The following is a 17,089-nucleotide window of genomic DNA, read 5'->3' as shown; positions in this document are numbered from 1 at the left end:
AAGGAGAACAGCCTGACTGCAATGGTGGGGCACGTTATAGAGGGCCTTAAAAGCTCAGCTGAGAAGTTTGTACTTGCTATGTCTATGCATATTTTGTATACGTGAGAGGGACCTGTTTACAAACCTGCACTTGAAACTCTAGGACTGTGCTGTCCAGTATGACAGCAACTAGCCACGTATGGCTATGGAGCACTTGAAACGGGGCTAGTCTGAATTGAGATATGCTGTTAAGTGTATACTAGATTTCAAAGATTTAGTACTAAAACTAATTTCATTTAAATGTTTTATGTTGATCATTTGTTGAAATAGTAGTATTTTTAATATAGAGTTAAGTATTATTAGAAAAAAAATAAGCTGCAAGGATATCTTGTACAGCACACAGAATACAGCCAGTATTTTTTAACTTTAAATGGAGTATAATCTATAAAGATTTTGAATCACTATGTTGTACACCTGAAACTTTATTGAGGTATAGTTTTAAATCAACTATACCTCAATAAAATTTTTTAAAAGAAAGAAAAACAAAACTTTTAAAATATCAGACTCTGTCCCAAGGCCTCCGATGACTTCCCATCTCGTTTAGAGTAAAAGCCTGTCCAACAGGGTCCTTCATCGTCTGACCTCATTGCCTTTCCAGCTCACTTCCTGCCGTGCTCCTTGTCATCCACTCTGCTCTACCCACATTGGCCCCTTCCTCAGATATAACCTCAGAAGCTTCTGCCTCAGGGCCTTGGCATGGGCTGCTACTTTAGTCTGAATACTCTGTCCTGTAATTCTGCATGGTTGCTTCTTTACCACCTTCAAATCTCTGCTGCTTATCTGTCCTCTTCTCACTGACACCTTCTCTAACCATCTTGCTGAAGCTCCCCACACCTCACCCAGCACTCCTGATCTCTCCTTCTGGCTTTATTTTTCTCTATTGCACTTATCACCATATGAAAATAAAAATATTTACTTTTTTGTTTTTGTTGCTGAGTTTGTTCTTGTCTGTCTCCTCTTATTAGGATGTAAGTATCCTGAGGGCAGACTTCCGTCTGCCTTGTTCACAGCTGTGTCACCGGTGCCTGGGAGAGAGTGGGTAATCATTTAAGTACTGATGAAGGAGTAATTGAAAACAACCTGAAAAGTGGATGGATTCTTTGTTGGCATTTCCCCAGCATTCTGGGCATGACAGAGGATAGGTAGCATTCAGAATGATTCACTATATACTAATAGCTGTTTCCCATTCCTCAGTTTCTCTGTTTGAAGAACATAAGGACATTCCTCACGGCCTGTTGCGAGACATTTGGAATGAGAAAGAGTGAACTCTTTGAGGCGTTTGACTTGTTTGATGTCCGTGACTTTGGAAAGGTAATTACATTTTATTTTTTATGTATTTTTAAATTCAAGAACATTTTATCAAATAACTGTTGTTTCTTATCTTGAAGTAGGACATGTGACTGAAGTGGTGTCTGCATTATGTAGTTAAATTTTACATGTAGGTGGCTTAGCCAAAAAAATAATAGCAACAACTGTCCAAATGAGATTAGAATTATTATTATTTTTAATTAAAGCAGTATAAGGGGAATTTTTTATCCAGAGGTAACTTTTCCTGTTGGTTATCTCAGAGGGCAGGACTACTATTTCCCATCTTTTAGATAGTTTGTTGGGCTGTCATGACTGAGGACATTCTTTCCCTCCAGTCTTCTCCAAACCTGAAAGGCCTCTAATTTTTGGAAGTTGAGAATGTTCTGTTGCCTGTTTTGGCATTTGGGTAGGTGACTTGCAGAACACATGAAATCGCTGAAATGTTTGAGATTGTTGAATAACTCCTATTGCTTGGATTTCAGCAGATACATGTTAGATTGTTAGATTTCAATGATATTTGTCACATGTAAATTGGTTTTAATGTTTGCTTTTATTACTTATATGTACACCAAGCACTTGTGTATAATAGGTGACTTCCTTTCAAAAGAATCAAAAGGAAAAGGATAGAAATCAAGCTTTTAAAAGTTACATTCATTTATTTTGAAGTGATTGGGCATAAAGTTAAACTTCTTGTGTCTGAGAAGCCATAAAAGAGTCAGGCAGTTAGGTAACCTCTGATGTCATAATTGCATTATGAAAATAAGCAGGGAAAAACCTAAAAGATCTTGAGAAGTTTGCTCTTACTCTGATAATTCAGGTGCTAGTGTCTCATCAGAAGGCTGTTTGAGAGTGACACTTCATTTGATTTTTAAGATGTAATTTTTTTATTATACATCTTTATTGGAGTATAATCGCTTCACAGTGCTGTGTTAGTTTCTGTTATATAACAAAGTAAATCAGCCATATGCATACATATATCCCCATATTCCCTCCCTCTTGAACCTCCCTCCCACCCACCCTATCCCACCCCTCTAAGTGTAATATTTTTATTATAAAATAAAAAGCAAGCAATGGATTAGTTTGCTTGGCAATGGGAATAAATAGCACAAACTTGAAACAGAAATGTAAAAAATTTGATGCTGACATGGAGCAAGTATGGGGAAGCCAACCTGCCCAGGGAGAAAGAAGGCATGGGTTCGCTCTTGGTCACTTCGTGATCTGGACTTCAGCAGTCTTCTCCATCATCAGACCACCTGCCCGCTTAGAAGTCTGTACAAAAGGAAATGGGTATAAGGATATGGTTTTTAGGATTCCTCTTTCTCTGGCCAGCTGTGATTTAGTTGTCTTGAGGTCCAAAAAAGTGATGTAGGATAACATATGGTGATAGTTACAAGGAACTGAAAACCAAGCTTCCTTGTAAAGAAGTGGTGGCACATTTGTCTATGGCCATGAAGTGAAGCCATGAAGACAAAGAGCAATCAGAGAGAATCCCAGGTGAAGTGGACAGTCCTCTAAGCTGTTGGCCCAGAGAAATGCCTTAACAGCTTATAAAGATATCTTTTGCTGTTCTTTGACCTTTCCTCCTAGTTTAAAAAAAAATCTTCTTTGATTTTCCTTTATTTCCTCCCTCTCTTTTGGGGAAATGAAAAAATGAAAGAAAAGTCTTGACTTTTTAAAGCTTTTCAAAAAGCTCTTCATTTTTTTTGTTTGAATTTGCACAAAATGGTGTTGACAAAGACTGTGAAGTCATAAAAATTGTTTAGAAATGCATGGCTTTGTTTTAGTGGAATAACATTGCATGCTAGCTTCCTACAATGGAAGCTTTGTAGGAGAGCTGAGGTTATAGAAAGTTGAATATAAAGGAATTAACCGTATGCTTCTCATGGGTAATCATAGTTCTGGCTTCTTAAAATATTTTGGCAGTGGTAAGTCTGAAACAGAATTAAACCTGGGATTGCGGATAGAACTTGATCCTATATTTACCACTTTAAAATTACATACATTTTTGCTACTGCCAAGATTGGTGCAGCTATCACTTCCAAACTGTATTTGACCTAAATGAACCACTGAAAATTAAAGAATTTAAGGGGCTGTTCCATAATTTACCAGTATTATTGCTATTAAACATAATCTCTAAGCCAAACCACCAATGCCACCACTTATTGAACCCTTTTGATGTAGAAGATTTCTCTTCAATCTTCAAATATATTTTTTAATCCTTATAACAACCGTATGAGGTGTACGTTCCAGTATTATTATTTTCCTCCTTGTACAAATAAGCAAACCTGTGTCTGAAATCCACATATCTAGTAGAGATTGGAGCAGTGGTTTGACCCCAGATTTGACTGGTTCCCTGCTGCTGCACAACAGAGCAAACATTCCCATAGCCAGTGCCCTGGACCAGCATGGGCCTAAGTTCTTTGCAGGTATTGACTCAATTCTCATATCAATCCCACCATGTAGGTTCTAGTATTGTCCCCATTTACAAATCCTAGATTGTAAGTGATGGATCTTGGACAATTCATGCAGTTTAACATTTTTAAGTTAAAATGAAATGAATAGGTTGCTAATTTAGAGACAAAGTAATTTCTGGTATTGTGAATATCAATTTTAACAGGATGTAGGCAGGTTAGTTTGTTTCTCTCTGTTCCTTGAGGCATAAATTTTTTCAATTAATTTAAAATGAAAAATATCTCTGTGTGCTCCCTGTCTGCCTTAATTCATACAAATAGTAAATCTAGGATCCATGTATACTTGGTACCATTTCACCTAGGAATATATTAATTGCAATAACAATATCTATTTTTTTTTTTAGCATTTTGAAGCTTGGAGAGTGTTTCAGATCACTGACCTCATTTGATTCTCATAATAGTCTTGTGAAGGAAGGAAGCAAGTGTTCCCAGTTTTCAGATGAGGAAACTGGGAGGTGGGGAGGTTAAATGGTGACTTCAAGTTCTCCTTGCTTGGGGACGGAGCAAGATCTGGCGCTCAGGGCTTCTGACTTCTCAGCCCTCTGCTTTTCTTGTCTGCTGCCTATGTTTTGGATCTCACTCCTTTGTGGATGCTTGCTCAGGGAAAAGGATGAACTCACAGGAGAAACACCAAAGGAACATATGAAATTAAAAAGCACAAGTGATCTGTCACTTGGAGTCTAATTATACTTTACCTTTAGAAAGAGAGAAAAGATTTAGGATACTGCATGAGTTATATTTAGGATATTGCGTGTGTTAACACGAGTGAATGATAATTTTCCTTTTTACTAATGAGATAATGAAGAGCACACATTTTGGGTGCTCTAGAAGGGCTTATGATAATTTTGCCTTTCAGTGTTCACTTTAATTTCCAGTATTGAGCTCTTTACCCACTGAAAGTAGGGTATTGATTTTAATTCAAACTCATATGTCAACAAAAATTAGAATAGTTCTGAACTCTTTCTATATTTTGGTTAAAAATCACGCAAGGATGGAGAATGAGTTTAGTAACTTGAACTCATTCAGGAGTCAGCAGAGAGAGGCCTTGAGGTTAACTCTGGCTCTCAGGATTGTTAAATACAGTTGGCCCTTGAACAATGGGGGTTTGAGCTGTGTGGGTCCACTTATAGCAGATATTTTTTTCAATAAATACTACACGATCCGTGGTTGGTTGAATCTGCAGATGCAGAACTGTGGATACGGAGAAACCGTATATATGGAGGGCCGACTAAATTATACATGGATTTTTGACTGTGGGGAGGATCTGTGCCCCCAACACCTTCCCGCCCTCTGTTGTTGAAGGGTCAACTGTGCTGAATAAGGTTCCCGCCAGAGGTGGAGTCCTGGCCTCAGCCTGCTGAGTCTTCCTCCTGCTCTGAGGTGGGAGGAGCTTAGGTGCCCTTTTAAGAGCCTTTACCACCTCTCTTTGCCTTTGGGTTTATGTTTTTGTGTGATTCTGAAAAATCATACTTTCTTATTTTTCAAAAGGATGGATCCATTTCTGGCTTTCTAGTAAAAACAAGAACAAAAAGTAAAATCTTATTAGTTGACCTCTCTGCTTGAGAAATGTAATTAAAAAAAAATCCTTTCCCCCCAGGAATGTTAGAAATTATTAATTACTTTTTACGTTGCAACAAGATCTGTAAAATTGCTCACTTTCATGCTGCATATAAAGGATTTTCCATTCCTCTGTTCAGATTGTCATTTTCTGATTAACACTTTTGTTGTTTGGAAACATTTCCTGCTGAGCTGTCTGTTGGCACACTTACAGTGCAGAAACACATGGGATTTTTCTTTAATGAGAACATTTCTAGTGAGTAACAGAAATCAAGCTGCTGCTGCTGTGCAGATGAGTGATGAAGTCAGTTCCTTCCCCTGGCAGCTCTAGGTGGATATAAGGGCCTACTTCCCGCTACCCACAGATGTCACGTCTGTTGTTTCAAGTGTTGTAAAGCACCTGACAAGTGTAAGGTGATATGTTTTCTTGAATCAAAGAGAATCACAACTGGCTGAAGGTAGTTCCAGCTGATATTAGTAGCGGTAGGGTAGTTTCTATGTGTTCAGGTTCAGGACAAGCATGTCTAAAGGAATTCAGAGCATTGGCTTAGGTGTGGATCAAGGATTCCGGTAAGAACATTAACTGAGAAGCGGTAGTGTCGTGTTTTGGCTAAGAACATGGTTTCTGAGTTGGATTGCAGTTTGCACTCCTTATGGTATGTGATCTTGTGCAGGCTACTTAATCTCTTTGAGCTTCAGTTTCCTCATCTATAAATTGAGATTAGGTGAGAAATGAAATGATGTATGTAAAGTGCTTAAAAAGAGTATCCAGGTCCAAAGTATGTAGTACTCGGTAAATATTAGCTGGTCTCACTCTTATTGTTACTATTATTACAACTATAATTACTGGTGTTAATGGGCTTCAGGTTCAGTGGTAAACATAGTAGTTGAATTTTGAATTGAATGCAAGAACTATATTGGAGGAGCAAGCTTGGGAAATAAACTTTGTTCTTTCTACTGTGCTACAGTGTTAATCTATTTTATCCTGCATAGCTGTCTTTCTCCCTCCTTCTGTGACATTGGATCTCCTTTGAGAAAGCACCCTTTTCCCTTTTCCCTTTGCCAATCATGTAGTTTGGGTGGTTTAATCAATTATAATACCCCATCTCTTTGGCCATAGTGATGAGTTCGGGGATGGGGCAGGTCACTCAGTTAGGACCTGTATGATGGTTTAAGACATTGGCAGGGCCAGTTTTGTTTTTGCTCTCCACCTGCCATGGAAGTGTGTGGATACGAGGCTTGGAGGGGCTACGGCCATCTGGGAACCACATGGAGTTTCAAAACAGACCCAGTTCAGTGAGAGCAGAGCTGAGGAGGATCCTAGTGGTATCATGTGAGGCTGGACTCATGCTGTGCCCAAAGCCAAATACATGTATCTGTGGATTTTTCTGTGACATGAGCCAAGACAGCTTTCCTTTTCTTCTTCCTCAGGCCAGTTTTCCTTAGTTCTTCCAACCAGCAGTGAGAGAACTCTAAGTGATTCACCTGGTTTTGTCCATCACATGATTTCAGTTGTGTAGATAGGTTAACCTTTCTTCTGTTACCAACGTTCCACACAACTTGGAGACCATTCTGTAGTGTCTCCATCTTCTGTCATATACAGAAGAGGAGATACACGGAGTCATAGAACATCTCTGTTTTGCAGCATGTAAATAATTACATAGAAGAACCATCCGAGCTTCGTGGTAAATGCTTTCTCTTCCTTACCTTTGACCCAAGGAGTATCATAGATAATCTTCAGGTTTGGAAGAGGCTCTGAGTCATCAGGCATCCTTCCCATGTTTGTCTGTGCTCTACAGGGTCAAGAAAATGGGCATGCATGCCTCTGCAGATGAGAACTCACTTCTTCCTGAGGCCCCCAGCTGAGTATATATATTTGGACCCTACAGAATGATTTGAAGATTACCTTAAAACTTCAGGGTAAAAAAGACTTAAAGAGGCTGCTAAATCCTTCACCTGGAAATGAATAGGGCTTCATTTCTTCTTCAATTTCTGTCTCATCTGTAATGCCTTATCATGTCTTATGAGAGTATTTGCTCAGGATGTGTCCTATAAGTTTGTGTGTTTCCACTTTTTCACCCTTCCCAGCATGAATTGTACACCTCAGGGTATATGTAGAAAGAAGGGTACAAGGACCTCTTCCTGCCCAGTGTGTACTAATACCCCAGGCCAGCTCCTCAGCACTCATACCTGGATGACTGGAAAATCTCCATATCCTCATTCCCCACTTCCAGTCCTATGTGTGTGTTGGGAAGTGCACCCTCCAAAGCGCATTTCATTGCATCCCGACACAATGAAACTAGATACTTGAAAATCTGTCATGATTTCCTACTACCTGTATCTCTTGGCAATCTACCTGGCTTTCCTGGTTACAAGAAAACCCTCCCAACCAAAGGCTCCTGAGCTTTTCTTGGGCATGGGTGGCCTCAGGGACCTCACCGTGGCATGGTTTGAAAGATCCTTATTGGGTACTGCATGCACATTGATCAACAATTAGAAACATTTTTTTCTCATATCCCTATGTACCCAGCATGAATAATTTTGGTATTTAAATATAATCTCTCATTTTATAATTATTCGTTTGATCTTCTACTCTTATTAGAAGTTTGACATTTCTCTCTGAAAGTATTTCCCATCCTAAATTATTCAGGAGTCTCTGGGGCTTTTGCGGTCATTTGGGCCCTAATCAGTCTTGCTTCGAAGCACCACGAGAAGCTCGACCTCCAGTCGATGGCCCATTAGCCTGGTGCTAGTGAAGACGGGCCCTGCTTGGTGCCTTTGACAGCTCTGATGCTGGCGTGCCCTGCTAAGCCCCACACTACCCAAGCATACTTCCCGGCTTCCCCACAGCATTTTAGCCTCAGCATTGAGCCTGGCCAGGCCAAATTTCTCTAGCTGTGCAGTGAATTCTGTCTAGGAGCTCCTGATATCCTTTCTTGCCAGTGATCTAGGGTCAGGGCCTCCTTAGGCAGCCCCCACAGGGGTACCAACTTTTATTCTCAGAGCAGCATTCAGGATCTCTGGTCTTTCCTCCAAGGCGGGCCTGGACTTGCCCTGCAAATCTGCCAACTTTCAGCCTCCAGCAGACAGCCTAGCAGGGATACTGTGAAGAGTCAACCTCTGTCCACCCACAAAGGCCTCCTTTACTTTTCCCTCCTGAGCAGTAGGTGGCTTGCCTATATTTACATAACTAAGGGAGAGCTCTCCAGGGATTCCTTCCTGAACAAAGAAAGCTTGTTCCAGGGCCTCATTTGTGTCTATTTAAGCTGAGACAGAGGAAACAGCTTCTAGCCTTCCCTAATGTGTATGTCTAGTTGGCTGTTAAGACAATTTCTGTGTCATTAGCAGTATTCTTCTCCTTTGCTTTTGGACAGAGCTGACTTTTTAAGCAATCTCTACATCTATTTCACTCTCTTTGATAGTATATTTCACAGGGGTCCTTAATACTAGGCAGATTTCCCCATTCTTACCACGTTAATAAGCTGAGCCATGCAAGGCTTATTCTTTACACCTTAGTGATTATTCAGGCTCATTTTTTGGTCTGCTTTCTAACTGCTTTTGAGACAGTTCAAAAAAAAACTTCACTGTTCTCTAATTTTAATACAGTTGAAAACTTCTAGAGCAGCATTTCCCAAGCAACCCCATTGTCCTGAGAAATGTTAATAGTCTGGGGAAATATTCTTGTTCAGATAAGTTTGGTAAACACTACATGTTACCTCCTCCCTCTACATATGGGATATAGCATGGTGAAGGCACTGAAAAGTCCTGAAGTGAGGAAAACAGTTAAACTTTTAGTTAATCTAGGATTTCTCAAATGTGTATGTGAGTAGCAATTTAGATATCCCATGATCACATCAAACTCACTGTGTATAAAACTGGACTACTTTTTTTTTTTCCTCTTCAAACCCATTTCTATTTGGGTAAAGCTATTCCTTTGTTCACTCTGCCAGAAAGTAAACAGTTAAGGCCCCCATCACAAGGATTATTGAAATAGTCTCCCAAATCTGCCTTCAGGTTTGAATCACTCCAAACTCATTTTCGGAGTAATATTGCAAAAATGCAAAGCTGATCATGTTGCTCAGAGGTTTAAAACTTGATAGTGGATCTCTGTTGCTTATAACAGAATAAAATCCAAACCCGTTTTTAAGCCACACAAGGTTATTCATGATCAGGCTCCTTGTCTTGCTTTCTTAGCTCCATTATCCTTCTTGTTTCAGTCCCACCCAATTATCTAAGTTGTTGTCATTCTCCAGATTAATATTTATTAATACTGTTTTCGTTGCCTGGGTGCCCCTTCCTCTCCATATCCCTCACCCCCTCATCTCCAGTGACTTAAAGATCACATACACACACACCACTTTATCCAGCGCTTGGGCTTTAGTTGGTTCTTGGATGTACTGAACCCTCCTGGGCTGACTCTGCTGACTTGTTCCTGCCCATTCTCTTCGTTCTAGCTGGACCTTCATCCTCTTTCCGTGTCCTACAGATGTGTGGCCTTGGCACATTAAACAGGCTCTCTTCCTCCGCTCCTGAGACTTTGAGATCAAGTAAACCTGGGTTTCACCTTCCCCGCCCATAGCTCCCTATGTGGGAGGGAGGTTGCTCAGCTTCTCAGGGCCTCCATGTTTTGATCTGTACGATGGGCCCAATGATGATCCCTACCTCACAGGATTGTAGTGAGGAGTGTGAATCACATTCTATGGTAAAGCAGTTGCCACAGTGTCTGGCAGAGGCTCAGTCCGTGGTAACTTCTCCTGAGCAATTCACCCATCATTTCCTTCATTCTGCAAATGGTTGCATGCTTCTTCTGCTGGGCATGTGCCTAAGACAGGAGGGAAGGGGGCAGGGCACAACCACTAAAAGAATGACACAGTCACTGAGGACACAACAAAAACTGGTTAGAACCTATTCAGCCCAAGACGGCTGATGATGGAGCCTCATTATACACTCGTAATACATTAGCTACATGATACACCCGCAGGTGCCAAGATATTTCCAAGGCTGCCCATAAAAGGCCAAAAACTGGGTGGTAGCCCAATTCCTGGAAATCCCCTCCCCTTCCCCAAAATAGTTGGAATAATCCTCCCACTCATTAGCCTGTGAAATTACCCAGCCCATAAAAATTGCCACACCTCAGGGCCCTCACCTCCTGAGACAGACCACGTTCTGCCTATGGAATGTGTATCTCTGCTTTCACTTTACTATGGCTCACTCATGATTTCTTTCCTGTGCGAAGCCAAGGACCCTCACTTGATGCCTGTCCCAGGGGTTCACCTGAGACCTGGAACATGATCATCTTCTCATGCCCTGTTTTCCTGCAACCTCTTTACAAAGGGTATTAATAAATCTACATCTTGCCTATCACTTTGTCTCTCACCTGATTCCTCCTGTGCCGAGGCACAAAGAACCCGAGCTTCATTAAGTCCTGAGACAAGCTGTGTGGTTTTGAAACAGGAGGGAAGGACGCAGGGCACAACCTTTAAAAGAATGACACAGGGCTTCCCTGGTGGCGCAGTGGTTGAGAGTCCGCCTGCCGATGCAGGGGACGTGGGTTCATGCCCCGGTCCGGGAAGATCCCACGTGCCGCGGAGCGGCTGGGCCCGTGAGCCATGGCCGCTGAGCCTGCGCGTCCGGAGCCTGTGCTCCACAACGGGAGAGGCCACAACAGTGAGAGGCCCGCGTACCACAAAAATAAAATAAAATAAAATAAAAGAATGACATAGTCATAGGACATGACAAAAACTGGTTGGAACCAACTAGATCCAAGATGGCGGAAGATTCGATTTCCAGTGGACCTTGAGCCTCGTTATATGCTCATTGTAATACATTAGCATCTAAATGACACACCCACCAGTGCCATGACATATCTGAAGCCAACCAAAAGGCCAAAAAGTGGGCGGCGACCCAATTCTTGGAAATCTCTGCCCCTTCCCCAAATAGTTGGAATAATCCTGCCACTCATTAGCTTATGAAATTACCCAGCCCATAAAAATTAACCACACCATATTTTGGGGCCTCTCGCCTCTGAGATGGACCACACTCTGTCTGTGGAGTGTGTTTCTCCCAAGGCTGTTCTCGCCTTTTGAGATGGACCACATTCTGTCTATGGAATGTGTATCTCTCTAAATAAATCCACTTCTTACCTATCACTTTGTCTGTCACTGAATTCTTTGAGACGTAAAGAACCTGAACTTCATTAAATCCTGAGACCAGGTGTGTGATCTCAATTAAAAGACTGTGGGTTCAAGTCCCAATCTGGGTTCTGGCTGGGTTCGAGTCCTGGCACATGGGTTCAAGTCCCATCTGAGTTGTGTGGTTTCAGTTTCAGTTGGAAGATTGTGGGTTTGAGTCCCAACTGGGGCGAAAATGGGTTCGAGTCCTGGCACATGGGTTCAAGTCCCATCTGAGTTGTGTGGTTTCAGTTTCAGTTGGAAGATTGTGGGTTTGAGTCCCAACTGAGGCGAAAATGGGTTCGAGTCTTGGCACATGGGTTCAAGTCCCATTTGAGTTGTGTGGTTTCAGTTTCAGTTGGAAGATTGTGGGTTTGAGTCCCAACTGAGGTGAAAATGGGTTCGAGTCCTGGCACATGGGTTCAAGTCCCATTTGAGTTGTGTGGTTTCAGTTTCAGTTGGAAGATTGTGGGTTTGAGTCCCAACTGAGGTGAAAATGGGTTCGAGTCTTGGCACATAGGTTCAAGTCCCATTTGAGTTGTGTGGTTTCAGTTTCAGTTGGCAGATTGTGGGTTTGAGTCCCAGCTGAGGCACACCTGGGTTTGAGTCCTGTCCTAAGTCAGAGACTGAGGGTTCGAGTCCCATCTGAAGGAGTATGGTTTCATGGCCAGTGCTGCTTAGCCACTGTGGACAGGTAGTCCCCTTCCCTCAAGACGCTGTTTGAGTTCAGGAAACAAAACAAGTAAAACATAAATAAATAAGATAATTACACCCAGTGATAAGTGCCATTAAGGAAATAAACAGAGTAAAATGATGAACCACTGGAGGAAGTTGTTACCGAACCAAACTTCGGTCTGCTCACCTGCCTGCAATAAAGCCAATCTACTGACACCCGGTTGTGGTGAAGGAAAGTGCAGTGTTTATTGCAGGGTGCCAAGGGAGGAGTCCAGGCAGCTAGTGCTCAAAACACTGGGAACTCCTTGGTGGGTTTCAGGAAAGCATTTTTAAAGGCAAGGTGAGGGAGGGGAGTCCCAGGGTTTGTGCACAATTCTCTGACTGGTTGATGGTGAGGTAACAGGGCCGTGTGAGAGGGGTTGACATTATCACTCATTAGGCCGTGGTAGGCTTGGGGGCTACATGCTCATGCTCATCAAGTAGTTAATGTCTTCCATTTGGTGGGATTTTTGCATCTGTAAAACAACTCAGGAAATGTGCATCAGTTACTATTATATTATCTAGGTACTTCAGAGAGGGGCTAAAGCAGAGGAGATGGGGGAAGGGTCTGTCCTAGGAAAGCCCCATAGGGTCCTGCTTGGTTACAAAAGCCACGTTAGGGTTGAACGAAGAACCTCTTTGAAGTACTGGAGACCCACTGGGAGAAGGATACCAGTACTACTGCCTACTTATTCACACTGAGTTTTACATAACTTGTAAAGCACATTTTAACTAGATTCTGGTCCCACCTCTTCCAGCAGAACCCTTTGGGATGGTCGTTTAACTTGACGTTTTGTCAAATCTAAAATCCCTCCTAATTCTAAAATGCCACTTATTGGTAAATGAATATGTACACATAGTATTTCATAAAGTAATGTTTTGCTTTGATAGTTCTTAGTTGTGTAATCCTCTTTGAAAACACCTAAGCTTAGGATTTTTTTTTTTTTTTTCGCCAAGGTCTACTTTATTTTCAATAATATTGACATTCCTTTAAAATTTTGAGTTATGAAGACTTAACTGTACATATGATTTGGATAGATAAAGATGTTATAAAGAGATAAAAGCATGATAAAAAATATTGCTTTGACTTTGCATCCTCACTTTGTATTGTTATAAGAATGTTATTTCCAGAAATGGAAATCTAGTTTGAGAACTGAAACTCACCTTCTCTTTGCTGTCTCCAGGGTTCCTCCTGAAACTAAGACTGAATCTTTGGGGTAGGTTTTTTTTTTTTTTTTAAGTTCTCTCTATTAGATTCCTAATATACATGTAAATATGCACACAGATATGGGTTAATAGATATACCAAGATATAGTATATATATCTACAAACATGTTGTCTGGAGTAACTTATTTAATGAACCTATGCTTATAACTATGCATAAACATAATTCATGATTTTTAAGTTGCATATATTTTCTTAAGTACTGTATAGCTAGACATTGCAATTTCTATCATATGATGACATACCTGAGCCTCATTATACCTTTAGTTAATGTTGTTTATATGTAATTTAAGCTTTTTTTTTAATTCAAACAGAAAGTCACAAAAATTATAATCATCCTCATAATTTAAGCTTTTTTGAAGAGGCTTTTAAACCAAAGTAGCAAGGTAAAGGAATAAGATTGTGTGTACTAATCAGCATGTATTTGGCATGCTTTTAATCCTTTTTTTTTTTTTTTTTGGCGGTACGCGGGCCTCTCACTGTTGTGGCCTCTCCCGTTGCGGAGCACAGGCTCCGGACGCGCAGGCTCAGCGGCCGTGGATCATGGGCCCAGCCGCTCTGCAACGTGTGGGATCTTCCCGGACCGGGGCACGAACTCGTGTCCCCTGCATCGGCAGGCAGCCTCTCAACCACTGCGCCACCAGGGAAGCCCTTTTAATCCTTTTTAAGGAATGCCCCCACACTGCAGATTATATAAGTAATTAAATAAATTATTTCAATATGATATGCTAAATGCAGTAATTGACAAAAGATGCTGTGGAGGAAGTCAAGGAAAGGGATCAGCTCATCCTCAGTGTGGTTAAGGAAGGCGCCTTAGAGTTTATCCTCATGCTTCATCTAGGCAAAAAAAATAGGAGGGGGCACTGCTGCTGACTCTTATTTATTAGGCACTTACCAATGCCATGTCCTTTTATTACCATTGTACTCTATCCTCACAGGAACCCTATGATGTTGGTATTTATCTCCATTTTATGGCCAAAGAAACAGGCTCAGAAATATAAGAAAAAATCATGGCTTGTAGGTGATGGAGCATGGATCTGAGTCAATGTCTAACTTCAGAGGCCACAGTCTTAATGATTTTACTGCACTGCTTCCAAGCAGAAGTGGGGAAGCATCTTTTAGATTGAGGGGCCGTTAGGTAGGAAGATACGGAAGGGGGAATCCATCTGGAATGCTTGGGATTCTTCAGAGAATCATCCTAGCGTGAGTTAAGATGCAGTTGGGGTGAGCTGCATCTCGAGGTCCCACAGAGATTGGGGCCAGGGTGGGAGGGCTCTTGAGTCTTGAAGGGTCTGCATTGATTCTGATGAAGGGCCAGTGAGTGGTTTTAGCAGAGAGATAAGAGATGACCCACTCTGTACTTGAGCCAAGGACTCCTTCAGTTGAGGGGGGAGGTTGTACTGGATGGTTGTAATGGCAGCGGTTGGAAGAGCAGATGTGAGACCCAAGCAGTGTGGTTGAAAAGTATGCAGACCTTTACTAGAGTGACAGCAAGATGGGCCAGAGTTTGAGAGCTTTGTGGTGTTTAGGAAGTGATGTGACCCATGAAAGGGTAAGGATAGAGAAGAGAGAACATTGACTCCTGAGCTGCTCCTGGATGACTGGAGGGGAAGTAGAGTTCACTGCAAGGGGGAAATAATGGAGCAGGTGCAGGTATAACTTACTGTATGTGTGTGGGTTTAATGCAAAAGAATTCTAATGGCATTTCTAACTAACTTTCTGTAGATATATTTTGCAACCCAGTAGGTATTTTGTCTGTCTTATTTTTCAAAGGTTTTTTTTTTTACTATATTTGACCATTCTAAAATTTCCCTGTATTTCACTTTTGATGTTTTTTTGCACTTGCTGATTATCTAGGAGAGGCTTAGTCTCTGGTAGAACACTTAAAAGCCTTTTTTTGGTTTCATGATTTCTTTTAAAAATTGAACTATTTTTTTTTTTTTTTTTTTTTTTTTTTTGTAATAGGAAGCTTTCTAGGAAAAGTGTCTGCATTTCCAAGGCTGTGGCAAATACATGCTGATTAGTATTCACATTCTTATTCCTAGCTTAGCTGTTGAGCCATATCCCATCTCAGCTGTGTTCTGGGATCCTTAACCCTGTCACATTGGTTTAAAGGTCGGGTACAGTTTTTCCAAGTTACATATGGAGTTCATTGAGTCTAATTTGCTTTCAAACAAATTGTTATTGTGAGTATGACAGTTGAGAATTCCACAAGGAGAACTGGTTAACCCCAGTGCATGATATCATAATAGCCAATTTACTTGTCTGTACAAGCAGCAGTGATGCAAAACCCTTGGCTTTTAGTCCTCAGCTATTGAGCCTGTGTATTTCTTCTCAACAGGATCCTCTAGAAAATGAGAATATCACTTTCCATCTTTATTTCTCGCTGTTTTTTTTAATGGCTTATGCACATCTGTAGGAATAAAGGAGTGCTGGCATTTGCTTTCCCTGCTCAGTGAGTGGAGCGTGTGGGTGGAGCAGGATGAACGCTCTTGTCTGCACAGGGTTAGCGGAGGAAGTGTGCCTCAGGAGCATGATGGGCCCCAGAAAACAATAGGGAACAATGCCTGGCAGTCACTGCAGCTGTGTGGAGTCCGGCCACACAAGCTTCCTCTGGATAGTTTAGTATCTGAGTCACTTGTTTTCCACCTAAAGCACCTGTGTCTTTGGAGGACTGCATTGGAGAAATATTAATGGATTAGGGGCCTTTCTCTGGTTTGCCTCAGTGCCCGTTCTAGTGCCCTCTGTGTGTGAAAAGTCCTGTGGAATCAACATAGTGTTTGAGGACTCATAGTGTCGGGACAAGCCAGTGCGTAGGACAGTCAAAAATCAGGTTAGAATGAATGAATGGCATTTAAATCTTCTGGAGTATTCTCTCTGGGACTGTGTGCGTGTGCACACAGTCAGTTTCATACTAAATGTGCTTCGTGACCCTAGGAAGGCTTTATCTTGCTACTTTCTTCTTACGTTTCTATGTAAAGGGTATAGGATCATGCTTGCTGCTTCTGAGTGGGCAGGTACCTTGTAGGTAATTTCTACTCTTGAAGTTGTCTTTTTAAAGTAGCTGCCTACTCATAATTCATCTTAGACAGTGATCACCTTAGAATGGTTGTATTATGATATGGGAGGATATAGTGCACCATTTTTATTGGTTTGTCTAGGTCAAGTTTTGATGATGATTGATAACATTGGCATTGGATTGGGTAAAGTAATAAAAAGAAAATTTGCATAGAAGGCCAGATTCAGATTAGAATTAACTCTGTCTATGAAGTTTAACAATGCTTTAGCAAAATCCCTGCTGATGTTTTTCTAATAGCCTATTCAGTTTTGGGGAGGAAACAGCAGAAGAATATTTATTACTGCCAGATGATGACATACAATTTCTTAGGGAGCTGGTAGTTGAAAATTTCAGAGGATTATAGTGAAACTACTACAAAATATGATAAAAGGGAGATGATATTAATTAGCATTTGTTTTCCAAAAGATCACTAAGGGTTTTTCAAGTTTGTTGTAACTTGGATTTTGGTCAGTAGACTGCCCCTAAGATTTTCATAAGAAAGTAGATATTTAGGTAGATAAGTAAGCAATCAAACACATATATCCTTT

General features: G+C 41.2%; 1 protein-coding gene across 1 annotated transcript in view; it reads left to right on the top strand.

The window, feature by feature from the left end:
- Positions 1-17,089, top strand: part of VAV3 (vav guanine nucleotide exchange factor 3) — a 405,871-nt gene that overhangs the window by 84,308 nt on the left and 304,474 nt on the right. The window contains exon 2 of the mRNA XM_060085957.1: positions 1,234-1,350. Within this exon, the coding sequence (XP_059941940.1) occupies positions 1,234-1,350 (117 nt within the window). The remainder of the gene's footprint in view (positions 1-1,233; positions 1,351-17,089) is intronic.

This window comes from Mesoplodon densirostris, chromosome 2 (genome assembly GCF_025265405.1).
Source record: "Mesoplodon densirostris isolate mMesDen1 chromosome 2, mMesDen1 primary haplotype, whole genome shotgun sequence".
NCBI lineage: Eukaryota > Metazoa > Chordata > Mammalia > Artiodactyla > Ziphiidae > Mesoplodon > Mesoplodon densirostris.
This window is presented reverse-complemented; position numbering and strand designations above follow the sequence as displayed.